Source organism: Trichomonas vaginalis, chromosome V, assembly GCF_026262505.1.
Source record: "Trichomonas vaginalis G3 chromosome V, whole genome shotgun sequence".
In the NCBI taxonomy this organism is placed as follows: Eukaryota; Parabasalia; order Trichomonadida; family Trichomonadidae; genus Trichomonas; species Trichomonas vaginalis.
The window spans coordinates 25,795,182-25,810,847 of record NC_067207.1 but is presented as its reverse complement, the minus strand read 5'-3'; the positions used below and the strand labels follow the sequence as shown (position 1 = coordinate 25,810,847).

The 15,666-nt window shown below is 35.5% G+C and overlaps 10 protein-coding genes and 1 pseudogene across 11 annotated transcripts, besides 2 other annotated features; 4 read left to right on the top strand and 7 right to left on the bottom strand.

Moving 5' to 3' along the window:
- Positions 1–6,623: part of a mobile genetic element that runs on past the window's edge.
- Positions 580–983, bottom strand: TVAGG3_0403050 (annotated as a pseudogene). The gene has a single exon. A coding segment is annotated over exon 1 (404 nt).
- Positions 2,053–3,132, bottom strand: TVAGG3_0403040 (uncharacterized protein; the record flags this gene model as incomplete). The annotated part of the gene is made up of 1 exon (XM_051232827.1): positions 2,053–3,132. A coding segment is annotated over one exon (1,080 nt), but the record flags the coding sequence as incomplete, so codon positions are not given.
- Positions 3,908–4,063, bottom strand: TVAGG3_0403030 (uncharacterized protein; the record flags this gene model as incomplete). Its single annotated transcript, XM_051232826.1, has 1 exon — positions 3,908–4,063. One exon carries the CDS (start codon positions 4,061–4,063, stop codon positions 3,908–3,910), a length of 156 nt encoding a protein of 51 aa, XP_051102556.1.
- Positions 4,973–5,458, top strand: TVAGG3_0403020 (uncharacterized protein; the record flags this gene model as incomplete). The annotated part of the gene is made up of 1 exon (XM_051232825.1): positions 4,973–5,458. One exon carries the CDS (start codon positions 4,973–4,975, stop codon positions 5,456–5,458), a length of 486 nt encoding a protein of 161 aa, XP_051102555.1.
- Positions 5,697–6,593, bottom strand: TVAGG3_0403010 (phage tail repeat-like family; the record flags this gene model as incomplete). The annotated part of the gene is made up of 1 exon (XM_051232824.1): positions 5,697–6,593. The coding sequence occupies one exon, from the start codon at positions 6,591–6,593 to the stop codon at positions 5,697–5,699; it is 897 nt and encodes a 298-aa protein (XP_051102554.1).
- A 138-nt stretch (positions 6,624–6,761) lies between the features above and the next one.
- Positions 6,762–7,488, top strand: TVAGG3_0402990 (uncharacterized protein; the record flags this gene model as incomplete). The annotated part of the gene is made up of 1 exon (XM_051232823.1): positions 6,762–7,488. A coding segment is annotated over one exon (727 nt), but the record flags the coding sequence as incomplete, so codon positions are not given.
- Positions 7,489–7,875: 387 nt separating this feature from the next.
- TVAGG3_0402980 (uncharacterized protein) lies at positions 7,876–8,238 on the bottom strand (the record flags this gene model as incomplete). Its single annotated transcript, XM_051232822.1, has 1 exon — positions 7,876–8,238. One exon carries the CDS (start codon positions 8,236–8,238, stop codon positions 7,876–7,878), a length of 363 nt encoding a protein of 120 aa, XP_051102552.1.
- Positions 8,239–8,669: 431 nt separating this feature from the next.
- On the bottom strand, positions 8,670–9,196 carry TVAGG3_0402970 (phage tail repeat-like family; the record flags this gene model as incomplete). The annotated part of the gene is made up of 1 exon (XM_051232821.1): positions 8,670–9,196. A coding segment is annotated over one exon (527 nt), but the record flags the coding sequence as incomplete, so codon positions are not given.
- A 122-nt stretch (positions 9,197–9,318) lies between these two features.
- TVAGG3_0402960 (uncharacterized protein) lies at positions 9,319–10,466 on the top strand (the record flags this gene model as incomplete). The annotated part of the gene is made up of 1 exon (XM_001294353.1): positions 9,444–10,466. The coding sequence occupies one exon, from the start codon at positions 9,444–9,446 to the stop codon at positions 10,464–10,466; it is 1,023 nt and encodes a 340-aa protein (XP_001294354.1).
- Positions 10,467–11,444: 978 nt separating this feature from the next.
- Positions 11,445–12,149, bottom strand: TVAGG3_0402950 (His-Me finger endonucleases family; the record flags this gene model as incomplete). The annotated part of the gene is made up of 1 exon (XM_051232820.1): positions 11,445–12,149. The coding sequence occupies one exon, from the start codon at positions 12,147–12,149 to the stop codon at positions 11,445–11,447; it is 705 nt and encodes a 234-aa protein (XP_051102550.1).
- A 622-nt stretch (positions 12,150–12,771) lies between these two features.
- Positions 12,772–14,294: a mobile genetic element.
- A 1,089-nt stretch (positions 14,295–15,383) lies between these two features.
- Positions 15,384–15,662, top strand: TVAGG3_0402930 (uncharacterized protein; the record flags this gene model as incomplete). Its single annotated transcript, XM_051232819.1, has 1 exon — positions 15,384–15,662. One exon carries the CDS (start codon positions 15,384–15,386, stop codon positions 15,660–15,662), a length of 279 nt encoding a protein of 92 aa, XP_051102549.1.
- Between the last annotated feature and the right edge of the window lie 4 nt (positions 15,663–15,666).

Here is a 15,666-nt window from a genome sequence, read left to right as displayed (position 1 = left end):
GGCAGATGTCCTTTCAATGTTGCCAGACAAGCGCCCAGTTCAAATTCAAATTTTGAATTTGAAAGCTCATCTGACAAACACCGTTAAGACTCTCCAAAGTAGTCTTATGGAAGAGATGAAGGGACTTAAAGGTGAGTTCCTCATGAACCAAGCTTCCAATGAGAAAGTCCTGAATGATTTGACGGAAACCTTGCGCATTTACGCGAGAGAGAACCGAGACCTTGCCAGACTCATCTACCGTTTCTTCGAAGAGATAGACGCCATCTGGAAGGTACTCGGAAAGGACAGAACTCCAACACCGTAATTCGTGAGTACCAAATTGAAGAAGGAATTGTCGAGGAAGAAGAGAAGAAAAGAAACACGAGAAGAAGAGAAGAAGAGAAGAAGAGAAACACGAAGAAGAGGAAGTTTGGGCAACCCTTGTTGCCGATGACGCTTACGAAATTTCCCAACCCTACCCATACCAAATCCGCAACAAGGAGACAGGCAAGGTTCTTACCCCAGTCCTCAACAACTTGGGACACTTGAACCTTACCTTCGGAATCGCGGTTCAATCTCCATGGGCAAGCTTGTCGCAATTCAATGGGTTCCAAATCCAACAAGAAGACGAAGGTCAGACACATTGACGGTGACAAGCTCAACAACCGTAAGGAGAACCTCGAGTGGTTCTAAGAGTAAAAAAATTTTATTTTAGGGGGAAACCCCGAGTAAATTTAGGTTTTATTTAGTTAAGTAGCTTAAATTAATGAGAATTTGGACAAGTAGTTCCTGACCCTGAATTGGACTCTTTCGTCATCCCAGTTGCGTAGGAGGTCGTCCCAGAGGAGTTGGTAGAATTGCCAATCCAAGGACGATTTGTCCTCCCAGGCATTGAGGATGTACTGCTCGTAGAGTTTCATGACCTCTGCCTTGCACCAGACACCCTCTCCCTTGGAACGTAAGGCTTCTTCGAAGTGCTCGAATGCGATTGGCTGCGTGACCATCTGAAATGACACTTTTTGTCCGTTTGGTCAATGTTTGTGTCTCGTGCCATAGTCGACGAAAATACAGACAAACAGGTTATATATGAGTTTGAGACCAAGAATGGTGTAACTCGACCTGTCCGATTCAAATTCGAATAAAAATTTTTTATTTCATGCAATGTTTAACTATTTCACCATCTTCTTTAACACCCCAGTACTTCCTCGAGAGGACATGAACTTCGGTGAAAATTTTGTCCAATTTGAATTGACCCATCTTTTCACCGACCATGCCCATTTCAATGAGTTTGTTGTACCCTTCTTCGTTCGTCATGAGTGCGTCAATGCTTCATAGTAAACCACAACTTTGGATTTGACTTCGGAGAAGAATTTGTTGTAGTTGTCAAGGACTGCCTTTGCGAACTGAGGGTAGGACCAATGTTCGACAATAGGTTTTAATGTGTTACTAAGCCACTTTGACCTTGAGTGAATTCGTACTTCAAAACAAAAGGAGAAACCTTTCAACAAAGTTGTCGACCTTCTCATAATGTTTATTCTTTCATCTCTTGAGTTTCTTTATGGAATATCCCCATGTCGAATTCATAAGCAATTTGAGTGTCATTGCAAGTTTGGGGTTTGAAGCTTTCCTAATATCATACAGTTGTTGTATGACTTTTCCAACTGTATAGTTCCTTCCTGGGAACTCACCATCTTCGTTTGGAATTCCAGTCGGGATATATTGGACAAACCTCATGTACGCAGCGTTAAGGTCGACATAGTATATCTTTTCGTTTGAGTCGAACTTGTCGCAACCAATTGGTCCAGTTTGTGGAAATTCAAGTGAGTCTCTTATCTTCTGAGAAACTTCTCCTGTTATCTCATAAACATCGTCGAAGCAACCTGTTTCATATAAAACCTTCTGACCTAACTCAGATGCTCTCCAATACAATTTGACGTCAATTGGATGTCTCAATGGAAGTTTGTTTATAGCATCTTGAAGTTCTTGCAACCTCATTGGAAGTTCTTCTGGTTCAGGTTGGTATCCGAACAATCCAACTCCTTGTGGAATTGTGTACTTCTTTTGTACTAGAACTTTGTCTGGAACAACTTTTGGTCTTGCTAACAGTGAAAAGTTTGTTTCGTCTTTTGGTACAAAAGTTTCTGTCAGCTTGTCATCTGGAATCGGTTCCAACAAACCTTTCTCGAAAAGAATGTTAACAGCTCTGACAATGTTGCACTTGCCTCTTCCGAACAACGGGTTTGTAAGACTTTCGTTCAACATGAAGTGGTTGTGGACAATTACAATCTTCAACCATGGCAATTTGAAGTCAACAACATAGTCGTCGTGTGAAGAACCTTTCTCAGTCGGAATGTTAACTCGGATATTCACATTTGCCAACGGTGCAACTTTTGCCAATTGACTTCTGAGCATGTACCTTGTCTTCACACATGACTCAAGATACTTCATCTTCTCTTCTGTAACAAGACCAGAGTTCCTGAGACATGTAAGAATGCAAGGTTCATTGACAATTGTTTCAATTGAATTGTAAATTCCATACCTTGTCAAGTCAATGTCAGACTTATTTATGAACGGGAAGTATCCAGCATGTTGTCTGACTGCTTGAGGGTTAGGTTGGTACCATTCAAATTTTACACTTGCAATTCCTTCAATTGCATTCAAAATGTCTGAGTCGGAGTCAACCATTTGTTCTCTCTTTGTAGTCTTGAAAGCGTCAAGAAGTTGTGCGGCTGTTGTGACATTGCCATGCGCATAGTAAATGTGACCGTCCAAATCTGTTATGGTTAGTCTGAGATTGTATCCTTTCTTATTTCCGTCTTGTATGGCAGCAAGTACACCCATGAAGCCTTCTTTGTTCTTTCCTTCGTCAAAGTTTACTGTAAAGGTTCGACCAGATGTAATTTGACTTCTAACTTCACGGTACTTTTCATATGCATATCTTGTTCTTTCCATGGGAGCATGACCATCCTCTGCACTACCTTTTTTCCTTCTCAAAGGATGCAATTGTTCGTCATGTTTCCAGTAGAATCTGGCAAAGCCGTCGTGTCCTTCAACTTGAGGCTCAGTAACATCGAAAGGTATGTCCATAAGACGTTCTTCTTCTAACCTCTCTAATCTGTTTGGATAGTTTGCGCGTGCTGTTTCTAAGTCCATTTCATAGCGAAGACCAGCCAGTTTGTCATAGACTTTTATGGGTCTTCCCTTCCTATATTTAAAATTCTTCGAAACTTTCCAACCATATCTTTCTAACTCTGCTTTTATTCTAGCAGATTTTCTATCCATTCTATATGGGGGCATTTTTATAAAAATAAAAAAATGTTTTTTCTTTACTTTACGTAACCGCCTGCTGCCATAAGTCTTTGACGCCAACCCATACCAGCTAATGAAGGTTGACTTGGTTTAGTTTGGAAACTAAACTTTGGTTTTGGTTTATCTTCAGTTTTTGGTTTTCTTCTTCTATCGGTTTTTCGTCACTTTTCGGTTCCTCTGACTTTACCTCACCTGCAGGAACAGTTGTGTCGTCAACATCTTCATAAATATCATATGCCATTTGTTTTTGTTTTCCTTTCAACTTTTTGTGTTTGTTGTAAAGTTTAGAATATTTCGACTCTAAGTCAATGAGATGTTCTATAATGAACTGTTGGTCAGTGAAGTAAACTTTTCCATCTGTTGTCTCGAAAGCTCCTTCAGACTTCAATATTTTATTTGTGAGAGTCTGTTTCTTTTTTGAGATACTAGCCGTTCCATTTCTATGAAAAGTGACTTTGTAGTTAGGGTTTGTATTTCCAGACCTGGCACTTTCTATTATTGAATTTTTCTCTTCATCTGTAAGTTCTTTGACAGGTTTTGACAATGGTTCTGAACTTTTTGTTTGTGGTGTCAAATCTACCGTTTCAACTTCTTCGGTCATTTCATCTCAGTAAAAATTTTAGTTTGTTTTGTTTTCAACTGGTTGTTTAGGTTTTTTAAGTCGGTCTAAAACTTCCTGAGGTATAGGAAGAACTTGACAAACACGTGGTTGTGTAACTGCTGGAAGCCGACAAATCCATCTTGAACCCATTTGTCTCAATGCTGTATTGTTCATTTCATCTCAGTAAAAAACTTTACATTCCCACGTTTGAGGCGGTTGAGGTTGGTTATTGTTTACCCATTGTTGTGCATGGTTATATCCTCTGTTAAAGAATCTTTCACCTTGGTCCATATAGTGTCCTGCTTGGTTATAGTAGTCATTTGCTTTGTTATAATAGTTTCCTGCTTGTCTTCCTACATTGTCCATCCATCCTTGAACTTTTCCTCTTGTTTCAGGATTTGGAATAAGATTTGCTGCATCTCGTGCTACATCCCAACCTTTCTGTACAGTTTGTATAATAGGTTGTGCTTTCTCTTTAAGTATACCTAATGTACTCAAAATCTTCCTTCCAACTCCAAATACACCTCTGGCTATTGTTCCCACTGCGGGCAAAAATCTGGATGCAACTCCTGCTAATGCGCCAAATAAACCCATTTCTTATAGGGTAAAAATGACGAATCCAAACAAGGACCCCTATGTTTCTAAGGCAACAAAGAAAGCACTCATGATAAAAATCTTTAGTTCAACACCAAATGCTTGGTTTATGGATATCTTGGAAAACATTCCGAGGTATAGAGAAGATGGACCACCATACTGGCTAATATTTGTCGGTCAAAACACAAGATACTGTGAAGCCATACCATTACAGTCCAAAAATATTTTAGATATCTTAGCAGCTTTGACAATATTCGTTGACAAATACCATCCAACAAAACTGACATCTGACTGTGAAAGTTCTTTCAAATCAGACGATATTAAAAACTATCTGCGTTCAAAAATGTAAACCAATATTTCATTGTCGACCAAAACCATTCTGCTCTTGGTGTCATTGACAGTTGTATAAAAATCTTAAGAGATTTAAATCAACCACAAGGTGGTGAGGTAGATGAAATGTCATATGACGACAAATATAGACATTTCTCCATGGCAAAGATGAGACAAGTTTTAAATATTTACAATAGCCGTAAACAAAAAGGTTTGGGAAACCACTCCCCCGAAGAAATGAAAAACAACCCCGACTTAGAGAAAGACTATATATTTAATAGTTTAGTCAAAAGAGACAAACAAGAAAGAATGCCAGGCTTCAAACTTAAGAAAGGTGACAAAGTAAAAATAGAAATACCTAAACGCGACCCATATGAAAATACTATTGACTATGACAACAATGGGAACTCGACAGGTACTCACCTTCGTGTTCGTAAAAATAGAAGAAAGTATACAAGAGAATATTATGAAGTTTTAGGCAAACATGGCAAAATGTACAGACTGCAAGCAGAAGATAAAACTACTATTGTCAGACCTCGTTTCAAACTTGTCAAAGTTCAAGGTGGTATACTTTCAAAGACAGTTCCTAACAAATATAAGACAACTCCTGACGAATATGCTAAAGAAGTTGAAAATGACGACTAAGCAATTCTATACCATGCGTAAACTGTCATAAATGGCGGCATGTAATCTTTACTTTGTCCCGTTGTTTGTGTATATCCCGAAACGCGATGTGTATGGTTTCCATCTCCCTGAGTGTCACTCCAGTAACAATTTATAGCAAACTTAACCTCGTCTTTAACATCATATCCTTTACCTTTTGTCATTCCTGACCAATCCCAATATCTATGCTTATGCCAACCTGCTTGAGATGTACTTAAATCTATGTAGTGACTGTGTGCAGGTAAATCTTCACCTGAAATCGTTTTACTTCCACCTGTTTCCTTTGAAGAGTTTGCACAATACAAAACCTGTCGACTATTTGAGTCCAAGTTCCGAGACCAAGTACTACTTCTGGTCTGGTAGAGTTCATTGACGTATAAATAGAACCTATAGGATATACTGTTTGAAGTATTTCTGTCTTTAATGTTTGAAGCTCTGTTTTGTCTGCTTTTTTATATAACTTTTCTTCAAGTTCATTTACGTCAGAGATGCTATGTCTATGATATTTTTGTGGGTATGTTCCTTCTGTCCATGCTAAAATACGTTCTTTTGTTGCATCTACATATCCAGCTATCCATGTCGAGTCTGCTTTTGTATTCCTTAACTCTGTAACACCTTTCTCAAGCTCTTTCAACTGTTGTCCATCTTCCATTAAACCTCTGGTATGACTTGAAACCGTTTGTGTCAACATATCTACAGTTTCTTTGTCGGCTTTAAGGTCTAAACATCCTGAAACCCACCCTGTATTGGCTTTACCTTCTAAAATCTTCGATGTCCGTTCATGGTACCATTCAACCCTTTTTATAATTTCATTGTCTTTTTCATCCACATATTCCTTATCTGCCTTCTTCACTAACCCACTAGCCAGATATGCTAACTCATCGTCAACATACTCTTTGTCAGCTTTCTTTTCAACATCCTCTTTTGTTGCATATGTTGCATCTGCTCTGTCATGTTCTTCTTGAACTTTTTCAATGACATACTCTTTGTCAGCTTTGTTGTCAATATCTGCTTTCAAAAGAAGTTCATCTATAGGTTTCTCGTTTAAAGTTCTTTTTGTTGGATTTATACAAACAGTATGGTTCTTGTTGTCTTGAAACAGAAACTCGTCTGTCATTGGGTTTAATGTCAGTTTTAGGTTTCCTTCTTTCAATGACTCAGATATCTTAGAATAGTTTGAAAAGTTTGTTGTGTTCTTATTTAGAGCTTGCATAATGAGTTGTCGGTTGTGTTGTATTTCTCTCATAGACGCTGTTTCATTTGACATTTTTATTCTAGATAAAATATGCTTCCAATAGAAAAAGAAAATTCAAGAGTTGCTACAACTAAACCATTAGATGAACTTTTTACGAATGTCGGTCAAAAGTTTGAGACAGAGACCGTAAAGCATGAAGGCTATCGTTTTGACTACCCATTAAGATGGCTAAGAGACCCATCTGTCACAAAAGCTATTGGCTTTCGTAGAATGAAGTTTGTGTCTGTAGAAGATAAAAGTTTTCCATTTATTGTAAGGTTTCATATAGATTATATATCTGAAGGGAAACGAAAAATGTGGGAAGAAATTGAGCTAATACAAGTTGACCTTTCATCTTCTCTACAGACTGCGTTAAAAAATATAGAAGATAAAATAAATTCATGTTATGCAAAATATGCTGATGAATATGCAAATACCGAGAGCACACTTTATGTGAGAATTGTATATGACAAACAAAATTCACAAGTGTCATTTCAAATCTACGAAGACAATCCAAAGAAAGACGAACAAATATATACAGAATTCACTGCAATGTCATGGTATTATTTGCAAAGAATGTTAAATCAGAAAGTCGAACTTCCTTTAGCAAATATTTACAGTCGATATGCAAGAGATGAACCATATTTATTTAAAGATGTTTTCGACCCAGCTGCTATTATTGTTCATGCTTCATTTTCTGGCGCCCAAAACTCTTTCTTATGCTTGGCAAATGACTTTTACGAAAAACCTACAAAGTTATACGAACCACCAAGTGGAAGTATTTCAGACTTTCAAGTATGGTTTACTACAGATGGAAGAAAAAGAATAATTCCATTATACCATGTGTTTTACTTAGAACTTAGTTTCATATACAACTACTATCGAACGGTAAAAATATAATTTTTTAATACGGTTGAGGTGTTGGATTTGGTTGCCAACTTGACTGTGGTGCAGGTTCAGGCTGTTGTATAACAGGAGCTTGTTCTTCTGGTTCAGGGTCTTTAGGTATAATACCAACGAACTGACCTACTCTTTTACCAATATTTTTGACACCGTTCCAAATTCCTCTTCCTACGGTTTTTATTCCATTCCATATACCTCTTCCAACATTTCGAAAGAAGTTTCCTATCTTACTGAAGAAACCCATTTTACTATATGTAAAAATCTAATGTCCGCCTAGTCTCTTACGTTTCCTGTTGAGTTCCATAGCATTCTTTAACTGGAGCTCATACATTCTGTTTCTCCTCTGGTAGAAAACATATTCTGGGTCAACTCCTGTGTTCGCGTCATCTGCATAAAGTTGTTTATATCCCACTTCAGGGTTTGTATAAAACTCTTTCCATCTCATATTTGCATACCATGGTGGCAAACCTAACGCAGCGTCATTTGACATGGCAGTTTGCATTTGTACATCTGTTGGCACTTGACCATAGTTTGCCATTGCAGTTTGTATTCTAACTTCATTTGGAATATTCTCTGGGTTTGGTTGTCCAGGTTGCTGTGCATTCGCTAAGTTCTGTGCGTCCATTTAATATTAGATAAAAATATCTCTTACGAGTACATATACTGAACATTTGCAGGCATTGGTTCATCTTCATATTCTCTATATCTTTCTGCCACGTCAAATAAATAAATGACACAATGGAAAAAACCTAAAACAAGTAGTCCTATTTCAAACCACATTTACTTACTAGTAAAATTTCTTTGTTATGACACTTTCTCCAGTTTATAGGACCTCTCTCATATTCTATCTTGTCATATCTAAACTCATAGTCATGTATGTCCTCTAACCATCTCATGACACTTTCCAAACCACTTTTATCGGATGTAAAGTAAAAGCATGGATGGTTATGTAAAACGTCTAAAGTTTCTAAAGAGTCTCTCAAAGTCCAGTCTACTTGGTATTGAAAATCCCATGTGTTATAGAACGGCGGGTCCACTATAAAGAAAACATTTTCCTTGTCTTTATATTTTTCATACAACTCTGTCCAATGACATCTCACAAACTCTATACCCTCAATATATTTTTCTATGTTCTCTTTGAAAACATTTGTATAGTTAAGATATAAAACTTTTGACATAAGTGTTTCAATGTCATGAACTCTTATAGCACCACTATATAATAGTCTAGCAGATATACTATCCCAGTCAATATACTCTGCCTTTTTCAAAACCTCTCTGACAGTATTTTTCTTATCTAATGGTATACGTTCCATCTTACCTATAGGTATCTTTTCTTTTAACTCTTTCAATATTTTGTTTGTGTCTGGTATATGTTTGAGACGGTTCATATAGTTGTCGAAGTCATTGCATATAATCTTTGAGTCAGGAAATATTGTATGGCACAAATGAGATATATAGAAACTTCCACCGAACAAGTCTACAAATGTTAGACCATTCGGTAGTTTCTTAAGTTCTCTCAATAGAATATCTTTACATCTACTCTTATTTCCAAAGAAGGGTAACGGTGGTTTTGTAAAATTCATTTTATATATATAATAAAAATGTTTTTTCCTGAAAAGTGACAGAAAAGTGACGGGGGGCTAGAGGGCACGAAGTGCCTGGAAGCCCCACTTCCTTTTTTTTTTTTTTTTTTTTTTTTTTTTTTTTCCAAATAACTTAGAAATTGGAAGTCACAAGGTTAAAGTTATAGTTTCAAATACAAATAATGCTGGAATAATATCACAACCAGTAAGTGTTTCAGTTGAATTCGAAATTTCGAGTCCATTCACAATGAATATTGAAGATCTTGAAAAAACAACTTATTATCACAATATTGATAAAATTATCAAACTCAAAGGATCATACAAAGGTGATGATGTTGATTCATTTCATTGTAGTATTGATGATAAAGAAGAAGAAATCACACATCGGAGCAATTATGATGATATATCACAATCATACAATTTCACAGCTGATTGCAAAATTTCAAGTTCAATTAATCAAGAAAAAGGCTACACATTGAAAGTTTGGGCAATGCATTCTAATGAAGTCTCAGATGTTGTAATTAAACAATTTTCATTAAAAAGAAACAATCCAGTTCTCAAAGTATCAGATTTAAGTAAAGGATCATATTTCCACAAGAGAGATAGTTCTATTTCAGTTTCTGGTTATGTTTCAGATATAGATGGTGATGAATATGTTACGATAGAATCATATATTGAAGGATATCAAACAACAACAAGATCAAGCAAAAGTATTTCTATTCAAAGTAGCAGTGAATATCCATTCAATCTTAATGTTAATATTCCAGATTCTCTTCCACGCGGAAATTATCGACTTATCATCAGATGTTGTGACAGCTTACCAAAATGTGCTTCAACAATCAAAAGATTTTATTTCGAATACAACAATCCAGTTCTCCAAATAATCAAAAAACCAATATTCCCAGTTTTTATCAACAGAGACAAATTTATAAACTTCACACTTTCAGTTTCAGACATCGATGGCAATAGTCATATTCGTATATATCACAGTCTTAACAACACAGAAGGCAATCTTGTCAATATCAGTCTTCAAGAAGAAACGAGCAAAGAATTTGATTATAACATTCCTCTTCCATCTGATATCAATGCAGGCGATTGCCAGATTAAGTTTTATTCTGAAGACGAGCATCATCTTGCCTCTCGCTATTTATATGTTAATACAACATTTGCGAAGTTCACTCAAAAAGAAGAAGATGAAATTCATGAAAAACAAAATAAAAAACATATTCATTTACCTCCAATTTTTCTTTTGATTACTTTAAAAAGGTAATAAATATCATTCTTTTATAATGCATTATTTATGTTCAATTTTATTAAAATAGTAATATTAATGATACCAACAGATGACATTTTAATAGAATTCTTATCAGTATTCGGCATTAGATATAATTTCATTTAGCCATTTGCAGAAATTATTAAAGTAAACATTAACATTTCATGACCAATAGATTAATGCAAAGCTTCTTGCCATATTTTTACTCAATTTTCGAATAATTCCGAAAAGGATTTGATCTGATACTCAATATTAGCAACTTTGCTGAGCAATTCTTTGCTATCTTGCGAAGTACAAGCAAAATAATTTATCTAATATCTACATCAGAAAACCCAAAATTTAAGAGAAATGTCATGTTGAAACGATAAAATTTATTTCCTGGACTGTTGTCAAAATGTCATGTTGTCAGTAATTTTAAGAGAAGTTAAATAACCTGGTGACATGGTGACGTGGTGACACTGAAAACATTTACGTTTAAGTTCGACAAAGCATTTACGATGAAATCATGACAAAACATATACGAAGAAATCATGACAAAACATTTACGTTTAGTTTCGATGAAATCATAACAAAACATTTACGTTTAGTTTCGATGAAGTTTTGACAAAGCATATACGATGAAGTCATAACAAAACATATACGTTTAGTTTCGATGAAGTCATGACAAAACATTTACGATGAAGTCATAACAAAACATTTACGATGAAGTCATGACAAAACATTTACGATGAAATCATGACAAAACATATACGATGAAGTCATGACAAAACATTTACGATGAAATCATGACAAAACATATACGATGAAGTTTTGACAAAACATTTACGATGAAATCATAACAAAACATATACGAAGAAATCATGACAAAACATTTACGTTTAGTTTCGATGAAGTTAGTGTCTATGTTATAAAGTAATGTTAGTCATGAATGTTTGTCCTAAGTGTTGGCGTTAGTGTTGAAAAATAATGTTTGTCCTACATGAAGCCGTACAAGCGTTTGAATTTGTTTATGAATAAAATTACACTCTTGTTTTCTGTATCTATCATACAAACATAAGCAGCACCTGTTTTTGTAAAGTTTATATGAAGTTTTCGATAGTTAGGACCTGTATAATAATAGAATGCGTCTTCATTCTCAACATAGTAGTAGAACTCAAACGAATGCTTACCATAATCTGTTATTTCAACAGCTTCGTCAGATATTTCATCAACGAACTCATAAACTATATCGCCATACTTGCTTTTATTTCTATTGTTTTCAGATCTAGAACACCAACGAAGGTTTGAGATTCTGTTGTCCGTTCTATCATGATTTATATGGTCTATTTCTTTCAAATTGTTTGGATTTTCAATCCACTGTTCTGCAATAATTCTATGCTTTAAATGCATTTTGTTGTTTAAACTAAGCACAATATAACCATAATTATTTAAGCATTCACTCATAATATGTTTGTCTTTCTTTCGACGAATAGTAAAAGGATATGTCGTACAAATCTCATAATCTTCATGATTTCTCAATGTTTCCCATTGAGTTTGTTCCCCACTAACGTTCTCATTGACGTCTTCAATATCTTCTTCCTCACTGAACTCGTCAATATTTTCACTAGCTCCTTCTGTAATGTTTTCATCGGCATTGTCATTGACTTCTTCTGTAATGTTAGATGTTGTTGTTTCGCTCATGTTATTTCACTAATGTTAAAAAGTTATGTTGTACGAATTTTGAACAGAATTTAGAGCAGTTATGAAACAATGAAGTATTTTTACGCTATTGAAAGGAACTATGAGAGTGAAGTACATGACAGCAATGACAAAAGGAACTAATATCAAACCTAATGAAATCGCTCACGAGGACATAGAGCTTAACAAGTATTTTGTGGAGTATCTTATAAGTGAAGAGTATGTAAGACCTTACTTCATGTTTGACAGCATGAATGAGGATGTTATTTCATGGTTAAAGAATATAAGCAATGTTTTCGGTAAGTACGTCATAGATGACAAAGGTCTTGTTGTATTTTATGAGACAGCAATACGAACACAGGAACTAATGGATATTATGCACTCAACAGCAAAGAAAGGATTTAGTACTATTGGCATGAATGAACATTGCAGGAATGACATATACAACCTATGCTCACGAAAGCCTTACACAAAAGCAATACAAATGATAGAACATAAGTGTCTAAGGTCAGCAAATGAAATCATTACTGTCAGTGGTTATGAAAGAACTGTTAGCAAAGATGAGTGGAAACAGCTATTCATATTAAGGAAGGACGTTGCTGAACTAGTTAAACCTGTTGCACAAACATTGTTTCAGATAAGACCAGCAATGACTAAGAACCCTTTGACCTTAGTCAATGAGACCATAGAGGTTGAAGATAATGACATGAAAGAACTAGGAATGAATGAGAGAAGTTGTGAAGGATGTTTGAGTCAAAACACATGGTTCTTCAGAGCTGTTAAGAAACTTAGTAAAGAACGACAGAAATATTTTATAGAGAAGTATTGCAAAGGATGTGTAAATGAATTGCTTGAAATAGAACTTAGAGACACTTTCACACTAAAGGACTTGAGGAGAAATAAGTACATGAGTGAAGAAGGTATTGACATAGCTAGTGTTATAAATGACTTAAGAAGATGTGTTGTCGTTATTGACGAGCACATGTATGACATATCTAGTGAAAGATTATGATGGAATACGAGACACAACAACACTTGTGTCAGTAGATAGCAAGGAATTTCAATAAGCTCATGAAGAGTGTTTATGTAGGACGTATTGAAGAGAAGGATGTGAACGCACTGATGATTTATGAAGCGGGTCAGAACAAGAACTATCTTATGAAGTCAGGCATGAGATTCTTTGACGAAAGAGATGACATTTACAGCTATTTCAGAGGATATGAGTATGAGGTACTGAATGAAGTAGATGAATGCATTATTGAAGGATATTTGAAACATGTTCACGATGTCATATGTAATGAGGATGAAGAGCTTTATGAGTATGTTTTGAACTGGTTCGCCTACATCGTTCAAAATCCTTGTGGAAAGACTGGAACAGTACTTTTGTTAACAGGAAAGCAAGGAACTGGTAAGAATGTACTTAGTAATGTTCTATGCGAGCTCATTAGCAAGTACGCCAACAATAATATAACGGCAATAGAGAATGTGGTTGGTAGATTCAATGCTGCTATTGAGAACATGAAGCTCATCGTATGCAATGAACTAAGCTCATGCGATACGTCTAAGGTCATGAACCACGACGCACTAAAGTCAATAGTAACAGAGACTCAGTTGGACTTAAATCAGAAGTGTCAGCCAGTAAGAAAGATAGAGAATGTTTGTAATATCATCATGATATCTAACAACTTCAACTCAGTAAAGATTGACAAAGACGACAGAAGATTTGTTGTCATTGACGTAAGCAGCAGATACAAAGGAAATTACGAATATTTCTCAAATCTCATTGAAAGCTTTAATGAAGAGTTTTATTCAAACTTACTGACGTACTTCATGAAGAAAGATTTAAGTGAATTTGATGTAAGGAAGATACCATTCACCAGGGCTAAACAAGAACTCATCGAAATGAACAAAACACCTTACCAAATGTTTTACGAGGAGTTCTATGAAAAGTTTGTATCCGGATGGAATTGTACAGAGTGCTACAGAAGATATAAAGAATTTGCGAAGGAGAATGAATTCTTTGCATGTAGTTCAAATGTATTTGGCGGCAAGATGAGAGAATTTGTGAAGAGAAGTAGAAAGCGAGACGGTTCTGCAAGAAGTTATATTTACGAAGCAAGTATGATATTAGAAGGTCGTGGAAAGAAAGAAACAGTGAATTATGAGGAAGTGCTTGAAAAATTCATGGAGTACATGGGAAGCAATATAACATACAACAAAGACATATACAGTGAGTTTAAGTACTACTGTAAACAGCATGAGATTGAAGTAATGAGTAAAGGAGACTTTGAAACGCTTATGAAAGACAGTAAGGAGGTCGTTCATGAGAACAGTGTTGAAATAGTTCATGAGAACAGTGAGGAGGTCATACATGAATGCAATGATGAAATAGTTCACGATGTCGTTCGTGAAGAAGCCATTGCAACAAAGAATGATATAAAGGATTTCATAGAACTTAACAAGGAGGAGTTTAAAGAAGGCTATGAAGTGAAAAGATGTGAAGAAGATTTCTTGGCGTATTTGAAGAAAAAGAGACTAAAGCCAATGGCTCAAAATAAGTTTCAATCGATGTTTGAAAAGAAACGTTTGAGCTATGGTGGTGTAAGAAGCACATATTACTTTGTTAAGAAGTGAGGACATTTATTTTTGTCGTTAGTGTTGGAGTTTGTGTTTGTTGTTAGTGTTTGTCATTTGTGCTGAAGTTAGTACTTGATGTTAGTGTTGGAGTTTGTGTTTGTTGTTAGTGAGAGAATAAATTAAATCATGAACTTTGCCATGGCCTCTGTCCCTAGTAGTTTTCATTAAGTTCTGGAAATAATGAAAGTCATAAACTTTGCCATGGTCTCTGTCCCTAGTAGTTTTCATTATCTCACAGAGTTAATGAAAGTCATACTTTCTATCAGATGAAGCATGCAGATGAACATAATGAAAGTTAGTGGGTTTGCCACGAGTTATGAATAAAATATTGGCATATTAGATGAGATAGCTGATGAAACAGATGAAGATAAATTAAATCTTGGACTTTGCCACACTCTGTCCCTAGTTCCTCAAAAATCCTTGACAACGTTGCTTAGAAATTTTGGTTCAAAACCTCATCTGATTTTAATCTGTTATGCTACCTGTTAAGTTTCGCGAGATTATAAATGTCATGGAGTTATATAAAAAGGAGGGACAGCTAGGGACACTGGAAGTACTTGTAAGGCTATCTGTTAAGATTGTATGAAATACTAAAAAGTCATGAAATCCATTATCGCTGTGCTAGCTTCACCTTTGATTGAAATGACGACTAAAGTCACTGAAGCAATGAAACAAAAGTTTTTGGTAGAATACATTAAATCAGGAACTATTCCAGAAGGTTTTTACATTCATACTATGAAGGATGGTAGAGTTCAGTTTAGAAAGATAAAGCAACCATTAGATAAAGAAGGTATATTAAGGAAGATTAAACTTCATGAGGACAACATTGCTGAACTTAAGAAGAAGCTAGAAGAGTTGGAGAAAGGAAGAGAGTTATAAAGCA